The sequence below is a fragment of the Pongo abelii genome, chromosome 7 (genome assembly GCF_028885655.2).
Source record: "Pongo abelii isolate AG06213 chromosome 7, NHGRI_mPonAbe1-v2.0_pri, whole genome shotgun sequence".
NCBI lineage: Eukaryota > Metazoa > Chordata > Mammalia > Primates > Hominidae > Pongo > Pongo abelii.
The window spans coordinates 78102092-78130090 of NC_071992.2; the positions used below are offsets into that span (position 1 = coordinate 78102092).

Consider the following 27999-nt stretch of genomic DNA (forward strand, 5'->3'; position numbering starts at 1 on the left):
AAGATTTTTTTTTCTGTAAGGAAAAGCAGTTTTTGAAAAAGAATGCCTCATGTTTATATTTTAAAATTAAAAAATAATTTGTACACTATGGTTTATGTGAAAGATGTTTATTTTCTTTCAACCAATATTAAAACAAATAAATTACGTGCAGTTGAGTAACACAATGAGCACATAATACAGTTAACCTTTTAAAAGGCACTTCTGGTATAATCACTAAAGTAATATAGACAATTAGATAATTATTTGCTTTGACACTTTATTAGTTTGACCATTCATTTCAATTTTCTTTTAATGTTCTTCAGTGAATTGCTTCATTTATAAACATCTCAAAGTTCCATCATAAAATATGCCTAGATTAACTGACTTATCTTAATTCTATTTAATATTGAACCTATCACCAAAAAATCTAATTTAAAGGACATTTTAAAATGTTATCCTTTATTTGGGTACTAAACTAATGACTCCTCCACCAAGTCATAAGAAAGTGTTTGAAATAACCAAAAATAAATGAAGTGGAACTGGTGATATAAATCTTCTAGAAACAAAAGTTGGGTAAGCCAGAGGTTTTTTGTTATTGACATTGTTTATTCTTTTTAAGTGATTTTGTTCTTTTATTATTTTTAATTATACAATTTTAAATAGTATGCTTTTATTTTAAAACACTTTAAAGTGTTTTTTAGAAAACAGGCAGGGTCTAGTTTTTTAATAAAAATTATAATGTTGTTAGCTTCCCAATACTAAGTCAAAATCAAAACACGTTCTCTAAAGAACAACCACAATTACTTTCAATTTTATCATAGATATATGTATAATCATAAGTATCAGCTCACCTGATTAAACTAATTTTCTTATAAAGAAAAACACCCTTCACATATCCTTACATAAAGATACTATTAATGTATATGATTAATGTTGAAACCTAACTAGCTGAACAAATGTTCAACAGATTTTGGACTCCATATTCTACATTTTCAAGTTTATAACAAAATTAAGAAATTATAAAATACTAAGTATAAAAATTATGTCATAAATTGAGAGCTATGTTGAATATGAAAGCTGAGATGATATCTTTCTTAATAAATGAAATATTATAAACTGCAGTAGAAACAGTACATCTTTACCGGTTATTTATTTATTTTTATTTTTATTTTTATGTTTTAATATTTTTTGAGAACACATGGACACAGGAAGGCGAACATCACACACCGGGGCCTATTTATTTATTTTTGAAATAGAGACAGGGTCTCCCTGTGTTGCCTAGGCTGGTCTAGAACTCCTGCGCTCAAGCAATCATCCATCCTGCCTGGTCCTCCCAAAGTCCTGGGATTACAGGTGTGAGCTGCCACACCCAGCCTTTACCAGGTGTTTTTTTAAGTTAATATAAATTGCAGGATTTGATTAAAATATTCTGATACAATAGTCAAACTCATATTATTTTATGCATAATCTGAAAAATACCAGATGTAATTGACAGTAATTTTTTAAAATGTAAACATTTCCTTTCCTTTGTGTAGTTATGTTATTGTTAACTAAAAACAGTCCATGTATAAGACAAGTAAGTATGATTCCATCCCTTTCTGTGTAGTCATAAGAATAACCATAAGCAAAATTAAAATTACATTCTTGATTTGTTTAAAAATGCAAAACAGATATTGAGAAGCCATCAACTGTGCCTGACGTATTTTCTAAATTATTTTTGTTAATCAATTACATCAACATGGTTTCACAGAGACCTAAAGATGCCACATAGAGTAGTATGGCATATAGACTCCTCAGCTGAAAGTTTCTATCATGGCCAGGCGTGATGGCTCACGACTGTAATCCAGTACTTTGGGAGGCCGAAGCAGGCAAATTACTTGCATTCAGGAGTTTGAGACCAGCTTGGCCAACGTGGCGAAACCTCATCTCTATATAAAATACAAAACTTAGCCAGGAGTGGTGGTGTGCACATGTAATCCTAGCAGAGGTTGCAGTGAGCTGAGATCGCACCACTGCACTCCAGCCTGGGCAACAGAGCAAGACTTTGTCTGAAAAAAAAAAAAAAGTTTCTATCGTGTTAATATACTAAAATAAAATTTCCCTGAGACGGGTCTTGCTGGCCCACAGGAATAACTATAAAACTCTATTCAGATTTTAATTATAATGAATTATAATTTAATCTGACATCCACTTAAAATAAGTGTTAATTTTTTTATCATCAGCTGACTTGTGCTAATATTTTTAAGTGGAATATTTCTAAATTTTTTTCTAAACCAATTTAATCAGAGAACTTGTTTAAAATACAACTTTCTAGAAACATACAAAGATGCACATGAGCAGCTACTTTAGCAATAACTTTCAGGTTCTCTTCAAGTACAAAATCGCCAATTTTTATGCTCTTAAAATGTACTGACATTTAATTACTTCAAAAGTAGAGAAAAAAGCATTTAAAAAGTAAAAAATCTTTCCAAACACCTGTGTTGCTCATGTCAGAAGATTTCTACATTTTTAAAGTTCAGACAAGCATTAGTTTAAAAGATTTGCTCCTTTTCTTTCATTCATTTAACCAGGTCGGATATCACTCATGTATTTTTAGTTAGGAAGCCATTCACATGAAATAACTTCTCATTGAATGCTCTCAGAAATGCTGCTGAGATAATCTTCAGACTTCATTATAAAATTTGTCCATTCCTGACAAATGTCCTCCATGGAGAATTCTTCACCACCATATTCCAGAGGAAGAATGTCTGGGAAATGCTGAAGCAAGCTTTGTTTGTAGTTGTTCCCATGCATATGAATCTGAAATAGCCAAAACATTTTAGAAGGAATCCACATTAGATGCATTTCCAGTGGAAAATCAACCTCATAAAACAGGGTATTCTAATAACTTCTAAAATAGGAGTGTATAAATAGATACCACATCCTTTATTCCTCTGGTTATGAATCTAATAATTTTACTTATGTTTAGGTTGTATTATTGTGGATCTAATAATCTTACTGTTTCTTGGATTTGCATTCTTATAACTGCATAAAATTTATAAAAAGTTATTTTCCTCTTTCATAAGTAAATTTTTAAAGATTAAATAAAGTTATTTTATAAATTCTATTCCCTTATGTGCAAGTGATTCTTACCAAACTAATACCTTGGGACTATTCCATACACGATAAAAATGTACTAGCTGGTACTAATTCATATTAAGTAGAAGCATATATCTGAGCACACAATTAAGTCTATGAGAAACAATTTATATGGTACAGTCCATGGATACTGTTAGTTAGTATAAAGTTAAGAGACAGCCGGGTGCAGTGGCTCACACCTGTAATCCCAACACTTTGAGAGGCCAAGGCAGGTGGATTGCTTGAGCTCAGAAGTTCAACACCAGCCTGGGCAATATGGCTGGTACAAAAAAAAATACAAAAATTAGCTGGGCGTGGTGGTGCAGGACTGTAGTCCCAGATACTTGGTGGGCTGAGGCAGGAGGATTGCTTGAGCCCAGGAGGTGGAGGTTGCAGTGAGCAAAGATCGTGCCACTGCACAAAGTGAGACCCTGTCTAAAAAAAAAAAAAAAAAGAATAAAAAGAATAAAAAAGTCAAAAATTTTTAAAAAGTATTAAAAAACAATTATGATAGTTGAGAACCTTAACTTTTCAAATATTTTAAACTATAAAAATTGATCATAGAATGCCCTGAAGTTAAGAGAAAGCCGTAGAAACTAGAACCAAAAGCATACCTGCTAAAATAAATAAATAACCTTTTTTCACTTTCTAGGGCAAAATGTTCCTCTATGTATTCAACAATCATTTAATAAGCACCTATTATGTGCTGGGATATGAGGTTTGATGGATGAAATGAGTTTCCTATACTCACTTAGGAAACTCACAAAGCCAATCTTTAATTTTTTCTGAAATATGTAAAATATTATCAGGTAATTGAGAAAAAATTCTATCTCCTCAGGAAGGGGCAAAATAAGAAAATGTATGGGGCATTGCCAAAAAGTTGAAAAGGAAAAAAGTGGCTGGATCAGAGTTTTTTTCTCCCTATTTTGGCAAGTCTGTTTCCCCTCAACTAACTTTCACTGACATCCTTCTCCTAATTTCTCAACTTTTTACTTTTGCTTCTTTTTTCTCCATATTCTCCTATTTCTTAGGTTCAGTTTATTCTTGTTTCTGTTTTTATCTAAAATATTACTCAAAATAGAAATAGTTATTTTTAGATCTCTAAGAATTAAACAGAGGGAAGCCAGCTATTATCAAGTTACACTGAAGAGAGAAAAAAATGAACAAACAAAATTGATTTGTATAAAAATACTAGAATGAAAAGCAGCTGAAAGTGGCCATTTTTGCTAAAGCAGGCAATTTAAGGGTGGTTCTTGAAGACAAACAGAAGTATCCACTGGATAACTTCTAAAGAAGCTCTAGGATCATAACTTTCTGACCAGGTATAAGATGTTATATTTTCTTAATATGAAAGAACATCATTTCTAAAATTCCAAATGTGCTATTACAGTTTATATTATCACTGCTGACATTTCAGTAATTTTTTAGATTTAAACTGTTAAAGCCTTTACAAATTGTTTTGTGTTCAAGGCATTAGATGATGCCAATGTTTGTCTAAATAGATGCTCTAAAAATCCTTCTTTACAGATTAATTTAGAATGGTTGCCATTCTTGAGAACGCAGACTCTATTTTCAACCTTTCAAAAAGTCTAAGAGATATGAGATGCTTTTTCTGAGATAAGGCTCCATAGGCTAGGTAAAGAAGAAAAAAATCCAGTATCTTTGCTCTAACTAGCATGACATTAAGTCATATACCTCAGTTATTGTGGTTCTCAGTTACACTGAAACTGTTAATTAGGCTTCACTGTTTAAGAAAAATTTATTTTTATTTGCATTAATAATAAATTCACATGGTTACAAATCAAAACAAGATAAAAGATACACAGTGAGAGATCTTGCTCCCAAACCTATTCTCATCTACTGTAGTTCACACCTCTTCTCTTGTTCCCTATAGATATCCACTTATATTATTTTTTGTATATCCTTTTAATGTAAATTTATGAAATATATTCTTATTTCTCCCCTTTGTATACAAAAGGTAGCATGCCATAAACACTATTCCACATTTTGTTTATTTCAGTTTACAAAACTTCCTGCAATCTCGTTGTTTTCTGTTGTGTAGATGTTTATTTAACCAATGCCCTAATGGTGAACACTTGCTGGTTTTCAGTCTTCTGCTGCTGTGGCTCCTCTAGCATATGTAATTTTGTTTACGTATAGGTAATTCAAGACAGTGATTTTGATGTCTTTGCCACACTGCCCTCTATAGGAATATACCGTTAAGCATTCCAACCACCAGTGTATGAAAAGCCCAGTTACCCCACAGTCTTTCAACCAATATACTTGATTTTTATAAATTAAAAGTAAATTTGAATTTACTTTTTTTTAGTTGGCTTGTTAGATAAATATTCAAAATATTGGGCTAATGATATAGATGGGCAGGTACAAGGAAAGATGATAAAGCAATCCTTAAATTAAAAAGGGTTGGAATGTTTGGTGTAGAGGAACACAGACTTGAATATGTTTTACTCACCCGTTCCTTAATTTTTTCAGTCAGGAATGGTTTGATCATGGAAAAAACAGCATGGAAAATTACTGGTTCATTTATCAAATGGATGCCACGAACTTTCAATGGAAATGAATCCTTTTGAAAATAAAAAAATCTTAATAACATAAGTATTACAATCTGATACCGAATGTCAAGTTTCTTCTTTGAACACTTGCTAAACTTACGGAAATATCTAAAGTGTATGATTTTATCTTCAAAATTATTTATTCCATCAGCACAAAAGCCTGGCTTACAGTTCACTGTCACTAGATTAAGTAAAGATCTCTAAAAAGGTTTCTCTTTATAGATTTGGCAAAGTATTTTACGAAATATCTGCACACTTTCACCAGAAAATTCCTTTCCCATCACATATAGATGTATTTTAACGAACCAATGAGTCATTTGGAAATTTATATTTAACTTTTTCCCCAAAAATGCTTATTTTGAGAAAAAAAATCACAAATATTGAAAGACTAGCACAATAAACACACACTTTTAAACTTTGACATTGGTATATGTCTTTAGCATCAAAGTAATATAGGCTTATTTAGAAAGTTTAAAAAGTTAAGAGTTGAAGGAAAAGGATGGTTTTCCTACCTACAAGTTGTATTATTAATACAGAGACCTTTCATTCCAAGGTTATTTTATGTGAAGTTCTTTTATTTTTTCCATGCATCGCTTTCAGAGATGTATTATTAATTTGGGGATTGTCCTTCCAAATCCCTTCTATGCATAATTTTCTTTTAAATATAATTGCTAATATGCTGTCTAAATAATTTTCATCCCGTTGTGTTCCACTGATATAATACAGCTTTTGCAAATATCATGTTTTATTATTGTTGCAAGAATCCATCAAATGAATGTACCATTTTTTAAGTAACCATGTTTCTATTTTCTGGACTAATAAACTATTTATTTTATTTCTTTACTGAAATTGATGCTGCAGTAACTGTCTTTATGTATAGGAGAAGTGGTGGTTATAAGAACAACTTTTACATTCAGGTGACCTGGGCTGGAATTCTCACCTCACTACTGGCAAACTGTGTGTGCCTGGGCATCGCTATGTCACTTCTCGGATATAGTTTATTAATTGTAAAGTGGGAAAATACAATAGTCATATGTCATAGGCTCAGTGTGGACATTAAAAGATAATGCATTTGAAACACTTAGCAAAATACCTGGCACATAGTAAGCTATTATTATTATATGCAATCTTTAATATATTAAAGATTATTCCTTAGCTAGTTTCCCAGAAATAGAATTACTGAGTCAAAGATGATGACCACTTTAAAAACCTTTTGGAAAAAAAAGATATCAATATACACCTACCAAGACTTATGTGACATTTTATTGTGCCATTGTTATATTTTTTAATCAATTTTTAATTTAGGAAAAAAAAATTAATGACAAAAAGATAAAGTCACCGCATATTAAGATGCATAAATCCTCTCGTTACTAATTTGAACATATTTTTGCAGTTTGTTGCAACATTTTTTCTTTTATAAACTAATAACATTTTACTTCCTCTTAGCATTATTGAATTCTACACATCATTTCCAAAATTGTATTTAAATTTCTAATAAATGTACTTTTGCTTCTCTTTGTCTAACATATAACAAAATTTAAAACTATAATTTGGAAGTATTATGCCTGACAGTTAAAATACACATTTACCGTAAGTACAGCAGCAATCTTCTTGGCTACGGATGGAGTGATTTGAAAAGCATGAGAAAACTGCCAACCTTCCAGATCAAAGATAGCCTTGATTCCATTCCGCTGAGTTTCTACCTCCTGTACAATAAGCTCGGATGTGATTAGACTTACTCGAAATACGTCATAAGCTGTAAAAACTTTGGGGTCCCAGTGTGCTAAAAAAATAAAGCATATCATATCTTAGCATTGTGTAAAAAATCAGAAAGATTTCCAAAGGGAGACTAATTCATTTTAGGCTTAAAAGATCCGTTGAAATAAAAACATCTACAAAGATCAAGAATTGATTAATAAATCCAACTGGGGTCCAAGAACATGTGCCTGCTTCTCCCTTCCTCCCCAATTCTAGCAAAGAATGGCTTTTAAAGAGTATGAGGGAAAAAGGAATGGACACAGGCTGAATTTGACTGCAAGATGAAGTCACAACCTCACATAAAGATGGGAATGCAATTGTGTATGCTCCAAGCTCAGAGATGTTGGAAATGGAAAAGCAAGGGCCTGGATTATAAGAGCAATTAGGGCCCCTAACTAAAGAGGTTGCTAAGAGAAATGCATGAGGAACAGACAGGCAAGTTGATCCTCTGACAGCCTTCCAGTGGTAGGTAGCACATAGCAGAGTCATGTCCCTGTAGGCTAGAGCAGGAAGTGAGGGCTTGGGAAAGAAGAGCCACGGAAGCACTTAGGTAGCTGCTCACACCAAAGAGAAACAGGGAGTACCTGTGCTAAGAGAGGAGTTACTGAGATTCTTTTTCACTTATCTCATCCCTTCCCACCACCCCTGGGACAGGCCACACCATGCAGAAATGACAGTAATGGATGGGCAAGCAGATAATCTTTTTTAAAAGACATCTATTCCTTAAAAATTAGAATATTAAACACATCCATACACACACAGAGAGAGGCAAACCAAACTCAATAGACAAAGGCATCAACTCGAGAAAGTAAGAAAGCAGGAGACACTAAAAAACATAATAGAAGCCAGGCGCAGGTGCAGTGGTAGGTGCCTGTATTTCCAGCTACTCGGGTGGCTGAGGTGGGGGGAGGGGGGGACACTGAAGCCCGGGAGTTCAAGTCCAATCAGAGCAACATAGCAAGAACCAGTTTGTAAAAAAAATTTATTTCTCTGATGGCCAGTGATGGTGAGCATTTTTTCATGTGTTTTTTGGCTGCATAAATGTCTTCTTTTGAGAAATGTCTGTTCATGTGGATTAAGAAAATGTGCACATATACACCATGGAATACTATGCAGCCATAAAAAATGATGAGTTCATGTCCTTTGTAGGGATATGGATGAAATTGGAAATCATCATTCTCAGTAAACTATCGCAAGAACAAAAAACCAAACACCACATATTCTCACTCATAGGTGGGAATTGAACAATGAGAACACATGGACACAGGAAGGGGAACATCACACTCTGGGGACTGTTGTGGGGTGGGGGGAGGGGGGAGGGATAGCATTGGGAGATATACCTAATGCTAGATGACGAGTTAGTGGGTGCAGTGCACTAGCATGGCACATGCATACATATGTAACTAACCTGCACATTGCACGCATGTACCCTAAAACCTAAAGTATAATAATAATAAATAAATAAATAAATGAAAAAAAAAAAGAAATGCAGAATCCCAGACATCAAAAAAAAAAAATTTAAAGAATTTTTTTAAAGAAGCATAATAGTTTCAGCAGGGGGCGGGGAGAACACTGTAAGCTATTATTATAAGAACAGGCTATTATTAAAAAGACTCCATTGAGATCTTAGAAATAAAAAGATAAGTTTTTTAAAAAACATTCATTGATGAGATAAATGCTGGAAAAGACAGAGCCAATCGAGGAAAAATGGTTTGGAAGATCAAGTTGAAGAATTCTCTCAAATTTGGCACAAAAGAGCCAAGAGTTGACATGTTTGAATAGAAAGGTAAGAAACACATGCAGCTGGATCCAGGAGTTTCAACATCCAACTAATAAAAGTTCTAGAAGGCAGTAACAGAAAACAGAGGAGAGAGGAATCATAGCAGCAGAGAAAAGTTCTCCAAAGCCAAAAAAAAACATGTAAGTCTTCAGACTGAAGTGCCTAACAGGATGAACGAAAAAGAAAAAAAATCATAACTAAGCAATAGTAAATTTTCAAAAAAAAAAAAGTTCTGGCATAGGGAACTGGATAGAATGGTGGCACCATTTATTTATTTATTTTCAACTTTTATTTTAGATTCAGGGGGTGCATGCACAGGTTTGTTACCTTGGTATACTGCATGATGTTGAGGTTTCAGGTATAAATGATCTTGTCACCCAGGTATGTGAGCACAGTACCCAATAGTTAGTTTTTCGACCCTTGCTCCCCTCCCTCCCTCTCCTCTCTTGTAGTCTCCAGCGTCTACTGTTCCCATCTTTATGTCATAAATACCCAATGTTTAGCTCCTACTTATAAGTGAGAACATGTGGTATTTGGTTTTCTGTTCCTGTTTTAATTCACTTAAGATAATGGCCTCCAGCTGCATCCATGTTGCTGCAAAGGACATAATGTCATTCGTTTTATGGCTGTGTAGTACTCCACGGTGCACATGCAGTACCATTTATTGAGATAAGAGACCTGTTTGGGTGGAAAAGATCATAAGTATGGACATGTTAAAATGGTGACTGTGAGACATCCAACTGGGTGCAGCTGGAATAGGAGCTAGTTGTGTGGGTCTGGATCCTCAAGGAAAAGATGGGAGTGAAGATACAAATCCGGGGGCTGTTTGTGCCTACATGACGATCCACAACAGGGATTGTCTCAGAGCTATGTTTTTCTCTATCAAAGCAGAGAGATAAAGTAGCATAAAAAGAAAAGGTTGAGGCCAATGTCCTCAAAAAATTCAGAGTTTAAAGGATGAGTAGAAGAGGAAATGCCAAAAAAGAGATTAAGGAGGAGCAGCCAGTGATGTCAGAGGAAAACACCAAGAGAACATGGCATCAGAGAAGCCAAGGGAAGAGGATTTTTCAAGAAAGAGGAAGTGATTCACTGTGTTGAGAAGTTAAGTGAAATAGGACTAAACGTGTCCATTAGATGTGGTGAAAAGAAAGTCAATAATGGTTGGTTACCTTCATTTCAGCAGGGATGGGAGTGAAATCAAACTAGGGTGGGCTGAGGAGGAACTGTGAGAAAATGTGGATGGTGGACATCACTAACAAAGAGAGGGGAGATGGATGTAATGAAGGAGGGAGAGTTTTGTGGAACGAATGAGGAGTTTTTGTTTTGTTTTTGGTGGCTGGCCCTTAACTGAGTTAATGTTAACTGGTAGCATGTAGTAGCAAGAGAAAGGTTGAAGATCTAGAAAAAGAAAGAATAAACAGAAACATTCCTAAGAAGGCACAATGGGATTGCTATTTTTTAAAAATTTTTATTTTGTGTCATATTAATGGATCCTTTAGGAGGTGTGTTAGTGTTTTTTAAAAGCCTCAGATTTCTGGCCGGGCATGGTGGCTCACACCTGTGATCCCAGCACTTTGGGAGGCCAAGGTGGACAGATCACTTGAGGCCAGGAGTTCAAGACCAGCCTGGCCAACATGGTGAAACTTCATCTCTACTAAAAATACAAAAATTAGCTGGTCATAGTGGCGCACGCCTGTAGTCCCAGCTACATGGGAAGCTGAGGCAGGAGAATTGCTTGAACTTAGGAGGCAGAGGTTGCAGTGAGTCGAGATGGCCCACTGCTCTCCAGCCTGGGCAACAGAACAAGACTCTGTCTCAAAAAAACAAAACAAAACAAAAAAACAAGCCTCAGATTTCTCATAAGAATTTGAATAATCAACCCATGGATAACCCAGATCAAAAATACTATACTAACTTCAGACATTGGCTGAATGCTATAATGATTTTTTTAAAAAGCAGAAGAAATGAAGTTTGCCAATCAAAAAAATAGTTTATGTCCTAAGTTCTGAGCCAACCAACATAATTGTTTGACCTACACTGGCTAATATGGTAGCCATTAGCCATGTGTGGCCATTCAAATTTAAATTAAAAATTTAGTTTCACTGGGTGCAGTGGTTCATGCCTAGAATCCCAGCACTTTGTGGGTCTGATGGGGGAGGATTGCTTGAGGCCAGGAGTGAGACCATCCTGGGCAACATAGTGAGAATGCATCTCTAAAAAATAAAAATAAAAAAACTGGCTGGGTGTGGTAGCACATGCCACTAGGCCCAGCTACTCCAAAAGCCGAAGCCGGAGGATCACTTGAGCCCAGGAGTTCAAGACTGCAGTGAGCTATGATTGTGCCACTGCACTCTAGCCCAGATGGCAGAGTAAGACCCTAGCTTAGAAAAAAAAAAAAAAATCTGTTTCTTAGATGCAGTAGTCACATTTCAAGTGCTCAATAGCCACATGAGAATAGTGGCTATTGTAGAACAGTTTCATCATCATAGAAAGTTCTATGGTACAGTGCTGGCTAGAATTTAAGCTCCATTGAGGCAAAAGAAAAATATACCTTATATTTTGAATTCCTTCTCCAGTATCTACTTAACATGTACTGAGTGCTTTTATGTACCAGGTAATGCTCTTGTTATATTTTAGATAGACAGACTGTTAGATTGATTTAATGCTTACAGCAACCCTATGTGACAGCTTTTCAATGTGCCCATTTTACAGATGAGAAAATGCAGTTACAGCTACATAGTGTTTCACACAGCTAGAATGTAGCAGAGCTGAGATTCCAATCCAGGTCACATGCTCCAGAACCTGTATTCACAAGAACTAAACCACAGTCAAAACTTCACACTCAATGTTAAATTTTACTTTTGCTGCTGTAGTATACTATGGGATCTCAAAAGACATAAAATTATATCCTCCAGCATGCTGCCTGATAAAGGTCAAAACTTAGCTTCACCTTGGGTTGCCCAGCCCACATGGAGGAAAGGGCCGTGTGCATTTTCTCATTGCTTGTACTGCACAGAGATGGTATCTAGAGGAGGTGGTTATGCTAAAGTTCTACCGAAAATTTCCACCACAGATTTCCTTCTTTAGCTCCTCCCATTAATTCAATTACATTTAGAAAAGTTTTCATTTTACTCATAAAACTTTCTGAGTTTCTCCCTTTCATCCTAGAATAACAGAACATACAGGAGATTTGCAACATACCTTCCAGTTCTGACCATCACTAAATTACATGTTTTCTTGATTTTCAAATCTCTTGAGTTAAACAATATACTTCTAAATTAATGTGCTACACGAGGCCCAGAAAAATACCCCTACTGGTTGAGTGTTAAGGTATTTATGATCAAAACTGCACATCTGCTTTCTCACTATCAAGGTGTCACTTTTACTTCTTCACCTGCCTCAGTCAGTTTATGAATTATGAACAAACTAGAAACAATAAAATCTAGCCAAGCAATGCAGAGCCAAGACATTTACAAAAATAATTAGCTGCAGGTTTCAGTTTTATGTTTCTTGGACCCCTGAGTAGAGTTGCCAGGTAAAAATATACAACACTCAATTAAAGTTGAATATCAGATAACCAGTATATAATTTTTAACATAAGGATGCTCCATACATACTTAAAAAAAAACTATTTGTTGTTTATCTGAAATTCAAAGGTAAGTGGGCATCCTTTATTTTTATAACATATAGGTTTATTTCCTAAATATAACATAGGTACTTTGTTAGATCTGGCAAGACTACCCCTAAGAAGCTCAAGGAACTTCATTGCTATGAGCTCATTCAATTTTCTCTGACACTGGTGCAGCAATGAAAGAACAGAAATATCATGATGTCTGTTTTATAGATGGGATTTCATGATTAACTCAATTTTATTTGACACTTAAGCTAAGGCAAAAAAAAAAATGAAAAAAAAAACAGCCCCAAATCATTTTACTAGATCTTCCAATATCCTTTCAAAAATTAAATATAGTAACTTCTTGCAGTATGGCAAGCAGTTGAGTTACAGGCAGGTATTTTATCTATAAGCAGGCAAGAAATGCAAATATTTAAATATTTTAAATCTTTAAAGATATAGATGTTTCTGTAAAATTATAATTCAAAAATTCTGGTCATGACATGTTGGTGTATCTTTGTCCTTCAACTGGGCCATGAGAAATTCTGGGAATAGTGTGAGTCCTTCTCCTGTGCCTGCCATTTTTAATCACATGCAGATCTGAGGGAGGACAGAAGTTATAGGTCACCAACTGCTATGGTCTGAATGTTTGCGTCCCCTCAACAGTCATATGCTGAAATTCTAACTCCCAAAGTGATGGTAGTAAGAGGTGGGCCATTTGCAAGATGATGAGGTCATGAGGATGGAACCCTCATGAATGGGATTAGTGCCCTTATGAGTCCCAAGAGAGATGCCTTTTCCCTTCCAACATGTGAGGTTAAAGTGAGAGATGTCACCTAGGAACCAGGTAGCAGGCCCTCACCAAACACCAAATCTGCCAGTGCCTTGATCTTGGATTTCCCAGCCTCCAGAACTGTGAGAAATAAAATTCTGTTTTTATAAGTCACCCAGTCTATGGCATTTTGTTATAGTGGCCTGAATACACTAAGACACCAACCTACAAGAAACACCAGCAACACCTAATAGAAAAAAAGGGGATGCAATGAGAATAAACAGGAGTTAATGGAATACCGTGTCTGCAACAGCTCCCAAAGGAGTTGCCTTTCCTTTGCACCCTCCTCCACCCAAGAGAATGAGCCTCTTGGGCAAAAAATGCCTCCTTGGCCTGGGGCATTTTCGAACTAGTCATTCACTCACTCATTCCACAAATATTTAGTGACTACCTACCAAGTACCAGACCATGTTTTCAGTGCTTGGGATACACCAGCAAACAGAACAGATGAAATCCACAATCTCATGGAGTTTACATTATAGCCCAGAATTCTGGTTGTTTTTTGTTTGTTTGTTTGTTTTTTTGAGACGGACTCTTGTTCTTTTGCCCAGGCTGGAGTGCAATGGCGCAATCTTGACTCACTGCAACCTCTGCCTCCCAGGTTCATGCAATCCTCCTGCCTCGGCCTCCCGAGTAGCTGGGATTACAGGCATGCACCACCACACCCAGCTAATTTTCGTACTTTTAGTAGAGGCAGGGTTTCACCATGTTGGCCAGGTTGGTCTCGAACTCCTGACCTCAGCTGGGATTACAGGTGTGTGCCACCATACCCAGCCAATAGTTCAGAATTCTTATTTGCAATTCCTACTAAGCATTTTTGAAACACTTTTCTATGATTTTTAAAAATATTCTCATACTATTTATCTTCACTATTTTCCTTTCTTCTTATCTTGTACAGTTGACTGCGTGAAAGAATAGAACTAGGATTTTCACTTGTATCTGTTAATTTTCTCACAACTGCCAAAGTGTTATTATATTTGGGGGACATTAAGACCTAAATTAAACCTAAGTTAAAACCTAAAATTTTAAATTAAAGCCCAAATTCCTAAAGATGAATGCAATGAAGCTTTCTATATGGTATTCAAGGAAGAAATGGAAGAAAGAGGGAAGAGGAGAGGGGAGGGAACACAACTGAACTGGAGGAGAGGAGGAAAAAAAAGAGTTGTGTATGACTTACCGATTCTGTAAATAAGAACTTTGCTGCCAGTGGGATCCCTGGATCTCAGGACTCCATGGTAGCCAGCCTTTAGGAGGCCAATAATACTTCTAGGGTGTAGATCTGCACTTATTTCTGGACATTCTGCTCTCCACTTATAATAGTTTTTTAGTAACTGAAAAATAAAATTAAAATTGTCTACAAATGGCATATATGGTAACGATTTTATAAAAATGGAAGAAAAGCTTTGGCACTGTGTATAAACTTTGCCAACCATTATGTCAAGAGTTTAATCTGGGGTATCTTTTTAGCTGTGAAAACTGAAAGTTCCCTTTATCAAGGATCTGAGGTGACAGGGGTTAATCACAAATTCAGAGCTGAGCAATTTTCATCCACCACACATGGTAGATATCCTCCAAAGACAGCCACCAATTCCTCCCCTCCTGATACCCATGCACCATTCTTCCCATTAAGAGGTGGCATCTATTTGCTTCACTCCCCTTGAATCTAGGCTGGCCTTCCACCTTGCTTTAATCTAATATCAATTGGCAGAAGTGATACTGTGTGGGCCAAGCTTTAAGAAGCCTGGTACCTTCGAATGTACTATTTGGGATCCAGACACTATGTGAGATTATTGAATGATAGCAATTCATGTGGAGAGAGGCATGGAGGTTGAGAGGCCATCCTGGATAGTGTGACCTCAGCCAAGTTCCCATCTAATGCTGTGTGGAACAGAGATGAACCGCTCCCACTGAGCCCTTCCCAAACTGGTGATATCAAAAACAAATAAATCATTGTGTTTTAAGCCACTAATTCTTGGAGTGACTTGTTGCTCAGCAATAGAAAACTGAAACACCACCTTTAGTATTTTTTGAAATAAGGAAGTATAGTAATCAATCAAATGAGTTAGAAGAGCCCAGGAACAGTATACGTGAATACTGTATCTTGTCAAAATATGGTTTGAAGAAATCACATTTTCTTTCTTTCCAAAAGAACCACCGGAAATGGCTAATCACATACGCAAACAATACAAACACTACCAGCATATTGTGGAAAATACTAAAGCAAATTATGTATTTAAAAATTATTATATTTATATTTTAATTTTCTTCTTCATGATTTTTGGCACTCTCAATTTTTCACAAGTTACAATATATTTGTTTTGAGTTTAAAGAGACTTATTAATGTGAGACTGCAGTGCAGAGAAAATGACAGATTTTATATTTGAGAGTAATTGGAATAAACAAGGTAACTATAACCACAAAAATCGCAATGATCTGGAGGAGAAACTACAAATGACAAAAACTAGAGAGGGAAATGCTGAGCCTTGGAAAATATTAATGGCTGGGAATGGCTGGAGGAAGACAGAAACTGAGTGGACCTGAAGAGAACCAGCACTGGTACACGAGAGGGAGGACAGTGCCATCTGTGTTGCTCTGCTCCCCCTCACCCCCATCTCTGATTTATCTCCCTCTCTTTCTCTCTCTGTCTCCCTCTATTTCATTTCTGTATTTAACAAACTTTTCTTAACTTTGAAAAAAGAGAGAATGTTGCTAAGAGTTAAATGCAAGAGAGGAGTAAGAAAGAAAAAAGTCAATTTGCCAACAAAGAAATAATTGGTGACCTAAATAGCAGTTTCCAAAAGCGTGAGAACAACAGGCACATTGTAGATCCTAATATCTTCATTCTACTCTATACGGTGCATTTCTCTTCCTCCTCCAGTCTTAGGGGGTACCAGAATAACTGTTAATAGTATTTTACAATGGTTTTTACTTTTCTGATAGTTTCCTCAGACATAAAAAGTCTTTTTCATTCCAATTCAAGTAAAATGCTGGAAGCCGCATATTAGTAACCATATAGAAATAATGTTTTTTTTTCCTGCGGAATGATAAAAGTGGTGGCTTCATTAGAAGGGATCATTTAGGTTTAATAGTGGCAGGGGGCTCAGCTTATTCATCTCTGCAGAGTGCTGCACACCCAGGAGATAACAACACGTGTTGAATGAAAGAATAAATTAAGTCATGAGTAAACCAACTGGAACCACACACTTGAAAAACTGACTTCTGTAAAGAGGCACAAATCACTATCTCGCACAATTTTTGCAAACTGAAAGATCTAAACCTGGAACTTTGGTCTTTACTTATCCACTGATAGATAAATTCACAGTATAGTTGTCATAAATAAATTATGTAAATAAACTGCTACTGAGCAATTCTCAAAAAAACCACCCTATGTCCACAACAACAACAAAGAAGTGGCTAAAAATAAATATTCATTATTGGAAGGTGTCTGTTTTGCAAACATTAGAAGTAAATAAACATTTAAAATGTTATGGGTTAACTATGTTTTGTAATAGAGTAGGTTTCTTCTTATATGTTTCATGTGCTTTGAAACAAAATAAGAACCACCATATTTGGAGCACTTTTACAGGGTCTAATGCCATCTTTTGAATTCCTCCTCACCATCACCCTGAGAAGTAGCTACTGTTGTGGCATTATAAGAATAAGAAAAGTAAAGCTCCGGCCAGGCGCAGTGGCTCACGCCTGTAATCCCAGCACTTTGGGAGGCCAAAATGGATGGATTATGAGGTCAAGAGATCAAGACCATCCTGGCCAATATGGTGAAACCCCATCTCTAAAAATACAAAAATTAGTTGGGTGTGGTGGTGCGTGCTCAAGAGGCTGAGGCAGGAGAATCGCTTGAACCTGGGAGGTGAAGGTTGCAGTGAGCCGAGATTGCGCCACTGCACTCCAGCCTGGGCGACAGAGCCAGACTCCGTCTCAAAAAAAAAAAAAAGGAAAGGAAAGCTCTGAGAAATTACACATTTGTTCAAGGCAATAACTATCAGGAGCAGAGTAGAAACTGAAATGGACACATGATATGAAAAATTTTATAAAAGAAGCTGCATTTAGACAGAAATTAGCAGGGAGAATCTATGGAATTTGGAAAGCTTTGGGAAAACCATAAAGATAATTATAGCATAAAAAGCTTATCACATGGAACAAAAGTATAAGGAACTGGGCTATCACTTGATAAAAGGAATTCATGATACTATGTAGAACAGGCAGAGAAGTGAATGGTTAGCAGTTTTATATGTTTGTTGTTTTAAATATAAGAGGCAAGTGCAGTGTATTTGAGAGCACAGGCTCTCTCCTGAGCCCAACCCAAGTTCAAATCCCTGCTTCAACACTTAATGGCTACATAATTTCAGACAAGTTACTTACTCTTTACATCTGTTTCTTCTAAAATGAGAAAATAACAAAAGATAATCCATGAAAACCCTACTTACCAAAGTATGTTGCATTCTATAAGCACATTAGCTATTAGGATTATATAATAAAACCTTATTAATTCATTATAACTTCAAATACAAAAACTAGAATAATGAGAAATTTCATTGTGACTGAGGCACTTATCAAGCTTTCTTTATACAAAAACTATAGGGCTTCTATATTATGGATGAAGAAGTTAGAGTTGAATTAAGTGCTATTGCAGAGGAAAATGAAAAAAAGTTTTGCTCTCTTACCCTTTCCTTTTCCTTTCCAGTTGGCAGAAAAGCAAGACAAAGAGTTCACAGACAGAAACTTGATTTCTATCCGGTGGATTTAGACACAGTCCTGCTAGCCAACTCCTCAAGGGCATGGTGCAATGAAAACAATTCCTTATTTAAGGAATACAGAAAAAAATATATGGTGTCACAGAAGCTGATGGTCAATTTTATTTTTCTATTTAAACATTACTTTTTTTAAAGCAGCTAAAATGAAATCAGTAAATGAAACATGTTTTATTGTTAGTTATCTCTATACATATACATGTTTAATGCCTCATTTAAGCTTCATTCTTCATAGGACCTGAGATTGTGTTTTCATATTCAGTAGTTACTAAGTACATATTAGTTTATTACTCATGATATTGGGATACTTATATAGCCATCTAAAAAATGAAAATAAATAAAGTTGGATTCCTATTTTACTCCTAACATAAAAACAAAGCTCAATAGATCAAAGACTCCAACATAAAAAAGAAAAGATACAAATAACTAGAAAAAATTTTGGAAAAGAGAAGAGATTATAAAACCCAGAGGCAATCAAAGACTAATAAAATCAGTCATTTGATTACATTAAAATTTAAAATTCTGCACAGAAAAAAATAGTATAAATAATGTAACATAAAAATCAAGGACAAAGGCCTAAAATATATAAAAAGGCCTAAAATACATAAAAATATTTTATAAATCAGTAAAACATAAAAATGGGATCCATTCCAAAATGGCCAAATAGGAACAGCTCCAGTCTGCAGCTCCCAGTGTGATCGATGCACAAGATGGGTGATTTCTGCGTTTCCAACTGAGGTACCTGTTTCATCTCACTGGGACTGGTTGGACAGTGGGTGCAGCCCATGGAGGGTGGGCTGAAGCAAGGCGGGGCATCACCTCACCCAGGAAGTGCAAAGGGTCGGGGGATTTCCCTTTCCTAGCCAAGGGAAGCCATGACAGATGTACCGGGAAAAACAGGACACTTCCACCCAAATACTGCACTTTTCCCAAGGTCTTAGCAACTGGCACACAAGGAGATTCTCTCCCGTACATGGCTCAGCGGGTCCAACGCCCATGGAGCCTTGCTCACTGCTAGCGTGGCAGTCTGAGATCTAACTTCAAGGCCACAGCCTGGCTGGGGGAGGGGCATCCGCCATTGCTGAGGTTTGAGTAGGTAAACAAAGTGGGCCAAAAGCTCAAACTGGGTGGAGCCCACCGCAGCTCAGCAAGGCCTACAGCCTCTATAGACTCCACCTCTGTGGGCAGGGCATAACTGAACAAAAGGCAGAAGACAGCTTCTGCAGACTTAAATCTCCCTGTCTGACAGTTCTGAAGAGTGCAGTGGTTCTCCCAGCACAGCATTTCTGCTCTGAGAATGGACAGACTGCCTCCTCAAGTGGGTCCTTGACCCCCATGTAGCCTAACTGGGAGACATCTCCCAGTAGGGGCCGACAGACACCTCATATAGGCAGGTGACACTCTGGGACAAAGCTTCCAGAGGAAGGATCAGGCAGCAATATTTGCTGTTCTGCAATATTTGCTGTTCTGCAGCCTCCGCTGGTGACACCCAGGCAAATAGGGTCTGGAGTGGACCTCCAGCAAACTCCAACAGACCTGCAGCTGAGAGACCTGACTGTTAGAAGGAAAACTAACAAACAGACAGGAATAGCACCAACATCAACAAAAAGAACATCCACACCAAAACCCCATGTGTAGGTCATGAACATCAAAGACGAAAGGTAGATAAAACCACAAAGATGGGGAGAAACCAGAGCAGAATAGCTGAAAATTCTAAAAACCAGATCGCCTCTTCTCCTCCAAAGGATCACAGCTCCTCGCCAGCAATAGAACAAAGCTGGACAGAGAATGACTTTGACGAGTTGACAGAAGTAGGCTTCACAAGGTCAGTAATAACAAACTTGTCTGAGCTAAAGCAGCATGTTCAAACCCAACACAAGGAAGCTAAAATCCTTGAAAAAAGGTTAAACGAACAGCTAACTAGAATAAAGAGTGTACAGAAGACCTTAATTGACCTGATGGAACAGAAAAGCATGGCACAAGAACTTCGTGATGCATGCACAAGCTTCAATAGCTGATTCCATCAAGTGGAAGGAAGGGTATCAGTGATTAAAGATCAAATTAATGAAATAAAGCAAGAAGACAAGGTTAGAGAGAAAAGAGTAAAAAGAAACGAACAAAGCCTCCAAGAAATATGGGCCTATGTGAAAAGACCAAATCTACTTTTGATAGGTGTACCTGAAAGTGATGGGGAGAGTAGAACCAGTTGGAAAACACTCTTCAGGATATTATCCAGGAGAACTTCCCCAACCTAGCAAGGCAGGCCAACAATCAAATTCAGGAAATACAGAGAACACCACAAAGATAATCCTCGAGAAGAGCAACCCCAAGACACATAATTGCCAGATTCACCAAGGTTGAAATGAAGGAAGAAACGTTAAGGGCAGCCAGAGAGAAAAGTCGGGTTACCCACAAAGGGAAGCCCATCAGACTAACAGCAGATCTCTCAGTAGAAACCCTACAAACCAGAAGAGAGTAGGGGGCCAATATTCAACATTCTTAAAGAAAAGAATTTTCAACCCAGAATTTCATATCCAGCCAAACTAAGCTTCATAAGTGAAGGAGAAATAAAATTCTTTACAGACAAGCTGAGAGATTTTGTCACCACCAGGCCTGCCTTACAAGAGCTCCTGAAAGAAGCATTAAACATGGAAAGGAACAACTGGTACCAGCCACTGCAAAACATGACAAATTGTAAAGACCATCAATGCTATGAAGAAACTGCATCAATTAATGGGCAAAATAACCAGCTAACTTCATAATGACTGGATCAAATTCACACATAACAATATTAACCTTAAATGTAAATGGGCTAATTGTCCCAATTAAAAGATACAGACTGGCAAATTGAATAAAGAGTCAAGACCCATCAGATGTCTATAGCACATCTCACATGCAGAGACACATATAGGCTCAAAACAAAGGAATGGAGGAAGATCTACAAAGAAAATGGAAAGCAAAAAAAAAGCAGGGGTTGCAATCCTAGTCTCTGATAAAACAGACTTTAAACCAACAAAGATCAAAAGAGACAAAGAAGGCCATTATATAATGGTAAAGAGATCAATTCAACAAGAAGAGCTAACTATCCTAAATATATAAGCACCCAATACAAGAGCACCCAGATTCTTAAAGCAAGTCCTTAGAGACCTACAAAGAGACTTAAACTCCCACACAATAATAATGGGAGACTTTAACACCCCACTGTCAATATTAGACAGATCAATGAGACAGAAGGTTAACAAGGATATCCAGTAATTGAACTCAGCTCTGCACCAAGCAGACCTAATAGACATCTACAGCGCTCTCCACCCCAACTCAACAGAATATACATTCTTCTCAGCACCACATCGCACTTATTCTAAAATTGACCACATAATTGGAAGTAAAGCACTCCTTAGCAAATGTAAAAGAAAAGAAATCACAACAAACTGTCTCTCAGACCACAGTGCAATCAAATTAGAACTCAGGATTAAGAAACTCACTCAAAACCGCACAACTACATGGAAACTGAACCACCTGCTCCTGAATGACTACTGGGTAAATAATGAAATGAAGGCAGAAATAAAGATGTTCTTTGAAACCAATGAGAACAAACACACAACGTACCAGAATCTCTGGGACACATTTAAAGCAGTGTGTACGGGGAAATTTATAGCACAAAATGCCCACAAGAGAAAGCAGGAAGGATCTCAAATCGACACCCTAACATCACAATTAAAAGAAATAGAGAAGCAAGAGCAAACAAATTCAAAAGCTAGCAGAAGATAAGAAATAACTAAGATCACAGCAGAACTGAAAGAGATAGAGATACAAAAACTCCTTCGAAAAATCAATGAATCTAGGAGCTGGTTTTTTGAAACGATCAACAAAATTGATAGACCGCTAGCAAGACTAATAAAGAAGGCCAGGCACGGTGGCTCACGCCTGTAATCCCAGCACTTTGGGAGGCTGAGGTGGGCGGATCACGACATCGGGAGATCGAGACCATCCTGGCTAACACGGTGAAACCCCGTCTCTACTAAAAATACAGAAAAATTAGCCAGGCGTGGTGGCAGGCGTCTATAGTCCCAGCTACTGGGGAGGCTGAGGCGGGAGAATGGCGTGAACCCGGGAGGCAGAGCTTGCAGTGAGCCAAATTGGGCCACTGCACTCCAGCCTGGGTGACAGAGCGAGACTCTGTCTCAAAAAAAAAAAAAAAAGACTAATAAAGAAGAAAAGAGAGAAGGATCAAATAATTAAATAGACACAATAAAAAATGATAAAGGGTATATCACCACCAATCCCACAGAAATACAAACTGCCATCAGAGAATACTATAAATACCTCTATGCAAACAAACTGGAAAATCTAGAAGAAATGGATAAATTCCTGGACACATACACCCTGCCAAGACTAAACCAGGAAGAAGTTGAATCTCTGAATAGACCAATAACAGGCTCTGAAATTGAGGCAATAATTAATAGCCTACCAACCAAAAAAAACAGACCGATTAACAGACAAATTCTACCAGAGGTACAAAGAGGAGCTGGTACCATTCCTTCTGAAACTATTCCAATCAACAGAAAAAGAGGAGATCCTCACAAACTCATTTTATGAGGCCAGCATCATCCTGATACCAAAGCCTGGCAGAGACACAACAAAAAAAGAGAATTTTAGACCAATATCCCTGATGAACATCAATGCAAAAATCCTCAATAAAATACTGGCAAACAGAATCCAGCAGCACATCAAAAAGCTTATCCACCACAATCAAGTTGGCTTCATCCCTGGAATGCAAGCCTGGTTCAACATACACAAATCAATAAATGTAATCCATCAGATAAACAGAACCAAAGACAAAAACCACATGATTATCTCAATAGATGCAGAAAAGGCCTTTGACAAAATTCAACAGCCCTTCATGCTAAAGACTGTCAAAAATCTAGGTATTGATGGAACGTATCTCAAAATAATAAGAGGTATTTATGACAGACCCACAGTCAATATCATACTGAATGGGCCAAAACTGGAAGCATTCCCTTTGAAAACCAGCACAAGACAAGGATGCCCTCTCTCACCATTCCCATTCAACATAGTGTTGGAAGTCCTGGCCAGGGCAATCAGGCAAGAGAAAGAAATAAAGGGTATTCAATTAGGAAATGGGAAGTCAAATTGTCCCTGTTTGCAGAAGACATGACTGTATATTTAGAAAACCCCATCGTCTCAACCCAAAATCTCCTTAAGCTGATAAGCAACTTCAGCAAAGTCTCAGGATACAAAATCAATGTGCAAAAATTACAAGCATTCCTATACACCAATAACAGACAAACAGAGAACCAAATCATGAGTGAACTCCCATTCACAATTGCTACAAAGAGAATGAAATACCTAGGAATCCAACTTACAAGGGATGTGAAGGACCTCTTCAAGGAGAACTACAAACCACTGCTCAACAAAATAAAAGAGGACACAAACAAATGGAAGAACATTCCATGCTCATGGATAGAAAGAATCAATATCATGAAAATGGCCATACTGCCCTAGGTAATTTATAGATTCAATGCGATCCCCATCAAGCTACCAATGACTTTCTTCACAGAACTGGAAAAAAAAAAACTACTTTAAAGTTCATATTGAACCAAAAAAGAGCCCACATTGCCAAGACAATCCTAAGCAAAAAGAACAAAGCTAGAGACATCATGCTACCTGACTTCAAACTATGCTACAAGGCTACAGTAACCAAAACAGCATGGTACTGGTACCAAAAGAGATATATAGACCAATGGAACAGAACAGAGGCCTCAGAAATAACACCACACATCTACAACCATCTTATCTTTGACAAATCTGACAAAAACAAGAAATGGGGAAAGGATTCCCTATTTAATAAATGGTGCTGGGAAAACTGGCTAGCCATATGTAGAAAGCTGAAACTGGATCCCTTCCTTACGTCTTATACAAAAATTAATTCAAGATGGATTAAAGAATTAAATGTTAGACCTAAAACCATAGAAACCCTAGAAGAAAACCTAGGCAATACCATTCAGGACATAGGCATGGGCAAGGACTTCATGACTAAAACACCAAAAGCAATGGCAACAAAAGCCAAAATTGACAAACGAGATCTAATTAAACTAATGAGCTTCTGCACGGCAAAAGAAACTAGCATCAGAATGAAGAGGCAACCTACAGAATGGGAGGAAATTTTTGCAATCTACCCATCTGACAAAGGGCTAATATCCAGAATCTGCAAGGAACTTAAACAAATTTACAAGAAAAACAACCCCATCAAAAAGTGGGTGAAGGATATGAACAGACACTTCTCAAAAGAAGACATTTATGCAGCCAACGGATACATGAAAAAATGCTCATCATCACTGGTCATCAGAGAAATGCAAATCAAACCCACAATGAGATACCATCTCATGCCAGTTAGAATGGTGATCATTGAAAAGTCAGGAAATGACAGGTGCTTGAGAGGATGTGGAGAAATAGAAACGCTTTTACACTGTTAGTGGGAGTATAAATTAGTTCAACCACTGTGGAAGACAGTGTAGTGATTCCCCAAGGATCTAGAACTAGAAATACCATTTGACCCAGCAATCCCATTACTGGGTATATACCCAAAGGATTATAAATCATGCTACTATAAAGACACATGCACATGTATGTTTATTGCGGCAGTATTCACAATAGCAAAGACTTGGAACCAACCTGAATGTCCATCAATCATAGACTGGATTAAGAAAATGTGGCACATATACACTATGGAATACTATGCAGCCATAAAAAAGGATGAGTTCATGTCCTTTGCAGGGACATGGATGAAGCTGGAAACCATCATTCTCAGCAACTATCACAAAGACAGAAAACCAAACACTGCATGTTGTCACTCATAGGTGGGAACTGAACAATGAGAACACTTGGACACATGGTGGGGAACATCACACACTGGGGCCTGTCGGAGGGTGATGAGCTGGGGGAGGGATAGCATTAGGAGAAATACCTAATGTAAATGATGAGTTGGTGGGTGCAGCAAACCAACATAGCATATGTATATCTATGTATCAAACCTGCACGTTGTGCACATGTACCCTAAAACTTAAAGTATAATAAAAAAAAAAAAGAACAAAAGCAAAAACAGGCCATTTTCAGTTAACTGGAAAGAAATTTTGAAATTTTACATGTATATAAAAGATCATTAATCACACTTATAATTAAATAAATGCATATTATAATAACAATGAAAAAGTATATCTCTTCTAGCAGGTTTATACACAAATCGTGTTTGATAATACAGTGTGGGTTATGGAGGAAAAGGCAAAATCATGTAATATCAGAGTGATGAGTGATAGAATTTTTTTTTCTTTTTTTTTTTTTTTTTTTTTGAGACAGGGCCTCACTCTGTTGTCCAGGCTGTGGTGCAGTAGCACAATCTCGGCTCTCTGCAACCTCCACCTCCTGGGCTCAAGTGATTCTCCCACTTCAGCCTCCCAAGTAGCTGGGATTACATGCACGTGCCACCACACCTGGCTAATTTTTGTTATTTTTTGTAGAGATGAGGTTTCACCATGTTGCACAGGCTGTTCGTGATCTCCTGAGCTCAACTGATCCACCATTCTTAGCCTCCCAAAGTGCTGGGATTGCAGGCCTGAGCTACTGCGACCTTTAGAAGGCACTGAAAACTCTGGAAGACAGTTTGTTATATTACTCAACACTGAAAAATACACATCTAATTTCATCCAGCAATTTCACTGGTTGAATTTATCCTGTAAATTTATATTCCTATTTATGCACAAAGTATGAGGACATGAAGAATGCCCAGTCAGTGACGGAAGAAACCACAGACGCCTTATTGACTGCATCTTGTGTACTAATAGGCAAATTGTAGAGTCCAAAAAATAATTGTTGAATGAAGGAATGAACAGCAATAAGCCCTAAGTCCAATAACAGGTTAGATAAATTTAAATATAGTCTGATATATCCATCCAGTAGAATAACAGCAGCCCAATAAAGAGTAAGATGTATGTATACCAGTTGATATGGGGGGCTCCTAGTTCAAAGACAGGCGAGAAAGGCAAAATAGAAATCACACACAAACATGCTTGTGCAAGCTCAGGCTGTCTAAAAAGATAAATGAGTAACACTAACCAGCCTCTGGGTATGTGACTGACAAACTAAGGTTTGAGATAGGGAGTTTTTTTCCTTTAGAAAGCTACTGTTAGAAACTTACTTTTCACGTTTTAGGATTTTGTGTTACCTAGATTATTTTTACCATAATTTTACTTGTTAAAAAAACCTCAGGCTACTCTGTCTCTATGGAGTAGCCATTCTTTTGTTTCTTTAGCTTCTTAATAAACTTGCTTTCACTCTAAAACAAACAAGAGAAACCCTCAAAAACCTCATACTGAGACACACTGGAATTTTGTACTATAATATCTTTCCTGCTAGGCAGCTGTGTGACACTGAACAAGCCACTTAGAGAAAGGGCTAGATCTGGTCCAACTGCTGAATGCTTACTGTGTGCCAGGCACTGTGCTGGGCACAGCTTGTTCTGTTAAACTGGTTAATATTCAATCTTCACAAACAATCAATGAGACAGGCATTTCTATCATTATCTAACAGATAAGGACGCTGAACCTAAAGTGATAGAACTCAAGGTCGCATCCCTCTTTCTGATTCCTATCTTTCCATCACCTCTTCTTTCAGTGAGCTGCAACATGCAGGAAACACGAAAGAACTGCCCGACTACAACCCAGACTCGAAGTATACTGGGTTGCTTTACTGTCTTGACACTTAAGTGTTACTAGTAATAATACTATGTTGCTACTATACGGCTTCAGAACTTCAGTTTTACCAGCAATTTCACTTTCCCTGCTACACCTAGTTAATCCGGTCACGTGTGATAAGTCTGAGCTTCCAACTTCTAAGCTGTTACTTTGTTTTGTACCACAGGCTTTCCTACAGGGATAGGAAGGCATGTCCCCCAAACTTTGTAGGTTCAGGAGACTCATCTAGCGCAGGAGTTCCCCATGCTTGAGATCAAATGAGCCATTATCCCATGACTCCAACACTTTTTAGGTTTGTCGTTTCCATGACCCAGAGAAACTGGAGGACCAGCTCCGGATTCTCGGAACATCTACAGCCCCAGCGCCCACGCCAGGTGGTTAGGGACGCGTTACCTGCCAGGGTCCTGCCTGCACCTTGGGCTTCGGCAGGGGTCAGATATCCAGGGTCGTGGGGCGGGGGACCAGGCGGGTGAGGTGAGCACTGCAGAGCGCCCGGGGCACGCACGCTTACCCGCCAGGCCAGGTCCAGATTGAAATCCCGGGCGCGCAGGAACCGCAGCAGGAAGGAGTCGGTGAGGGGCAGCGGCGCGAGCGGGACGCCGGCTTCCCGAGCCCGGCGCCGCAGCGCCGCCAGGCCCGGCTGCAGCAACGGCGAGTGGTCCGGTAGCGCGTTGAGCTGTGGCCCCGCCGAGGGCTGGGACCGAGCCTCTGCCATACCCGCCGCCGCCGCTGCGGCCGCAGCTACCCGGGCACCCGGGAAAAACGCGCGCCCCGCGCCACCCTCGGCCCCGCCTCTGCGGCCGCTGCCCG

General features: G+C 37.8%; 1 protein-coding gene across 3 annotated transcripts; it reads right to left on the bottom strand.

Annotated features, from left to right (window-relative positions):
* Nucleotides 1-844: 844 nt before the first annotated feature.
* TTPA (alpha tocopherol transfer protein) lies at nucleotides 845-27999 on the bottom strand. 3 transcript variants are annotated; one of them, XM_054561660.2, is made up of 6 exons: nucleotides 27701-27904; nucleotides 14830-14983; nucleotides 10901-11017; nucleotides 7259-7452; nucleotides 5570-5680; nucleotides 1032-2778 (listed from the first exon to the last, which is right to left on the bottom strand). In XM_054561660.2, exons 1-6 carry the CDS (start codon nucleotides 27902-27904, stop codon nucleotides 2605-2607), a joined length of 954 nt encoding a protein of 317 aa, XP_054417635.2. In that variant the 3' UTR covers nucleotides 1032-2604. The 3 variants fall into 3 exon arrangements, with proteins under 3 accessions (XP_024107056.2, XP_054417635.2, XP_054417637.2); XM_024251288.3 differs by lacking the exon at nucleotides 10901-11017 and having other exon boundaries at nucleotides 845-2778; nucleotides 27701-27999; XM_054561662.2 differs by lacking the exons at nucleotides 5570-5680; nucleotides 7259-7452; nucleotides 10901-11017 and having other exon boundaries at nucleotides 27701-27999.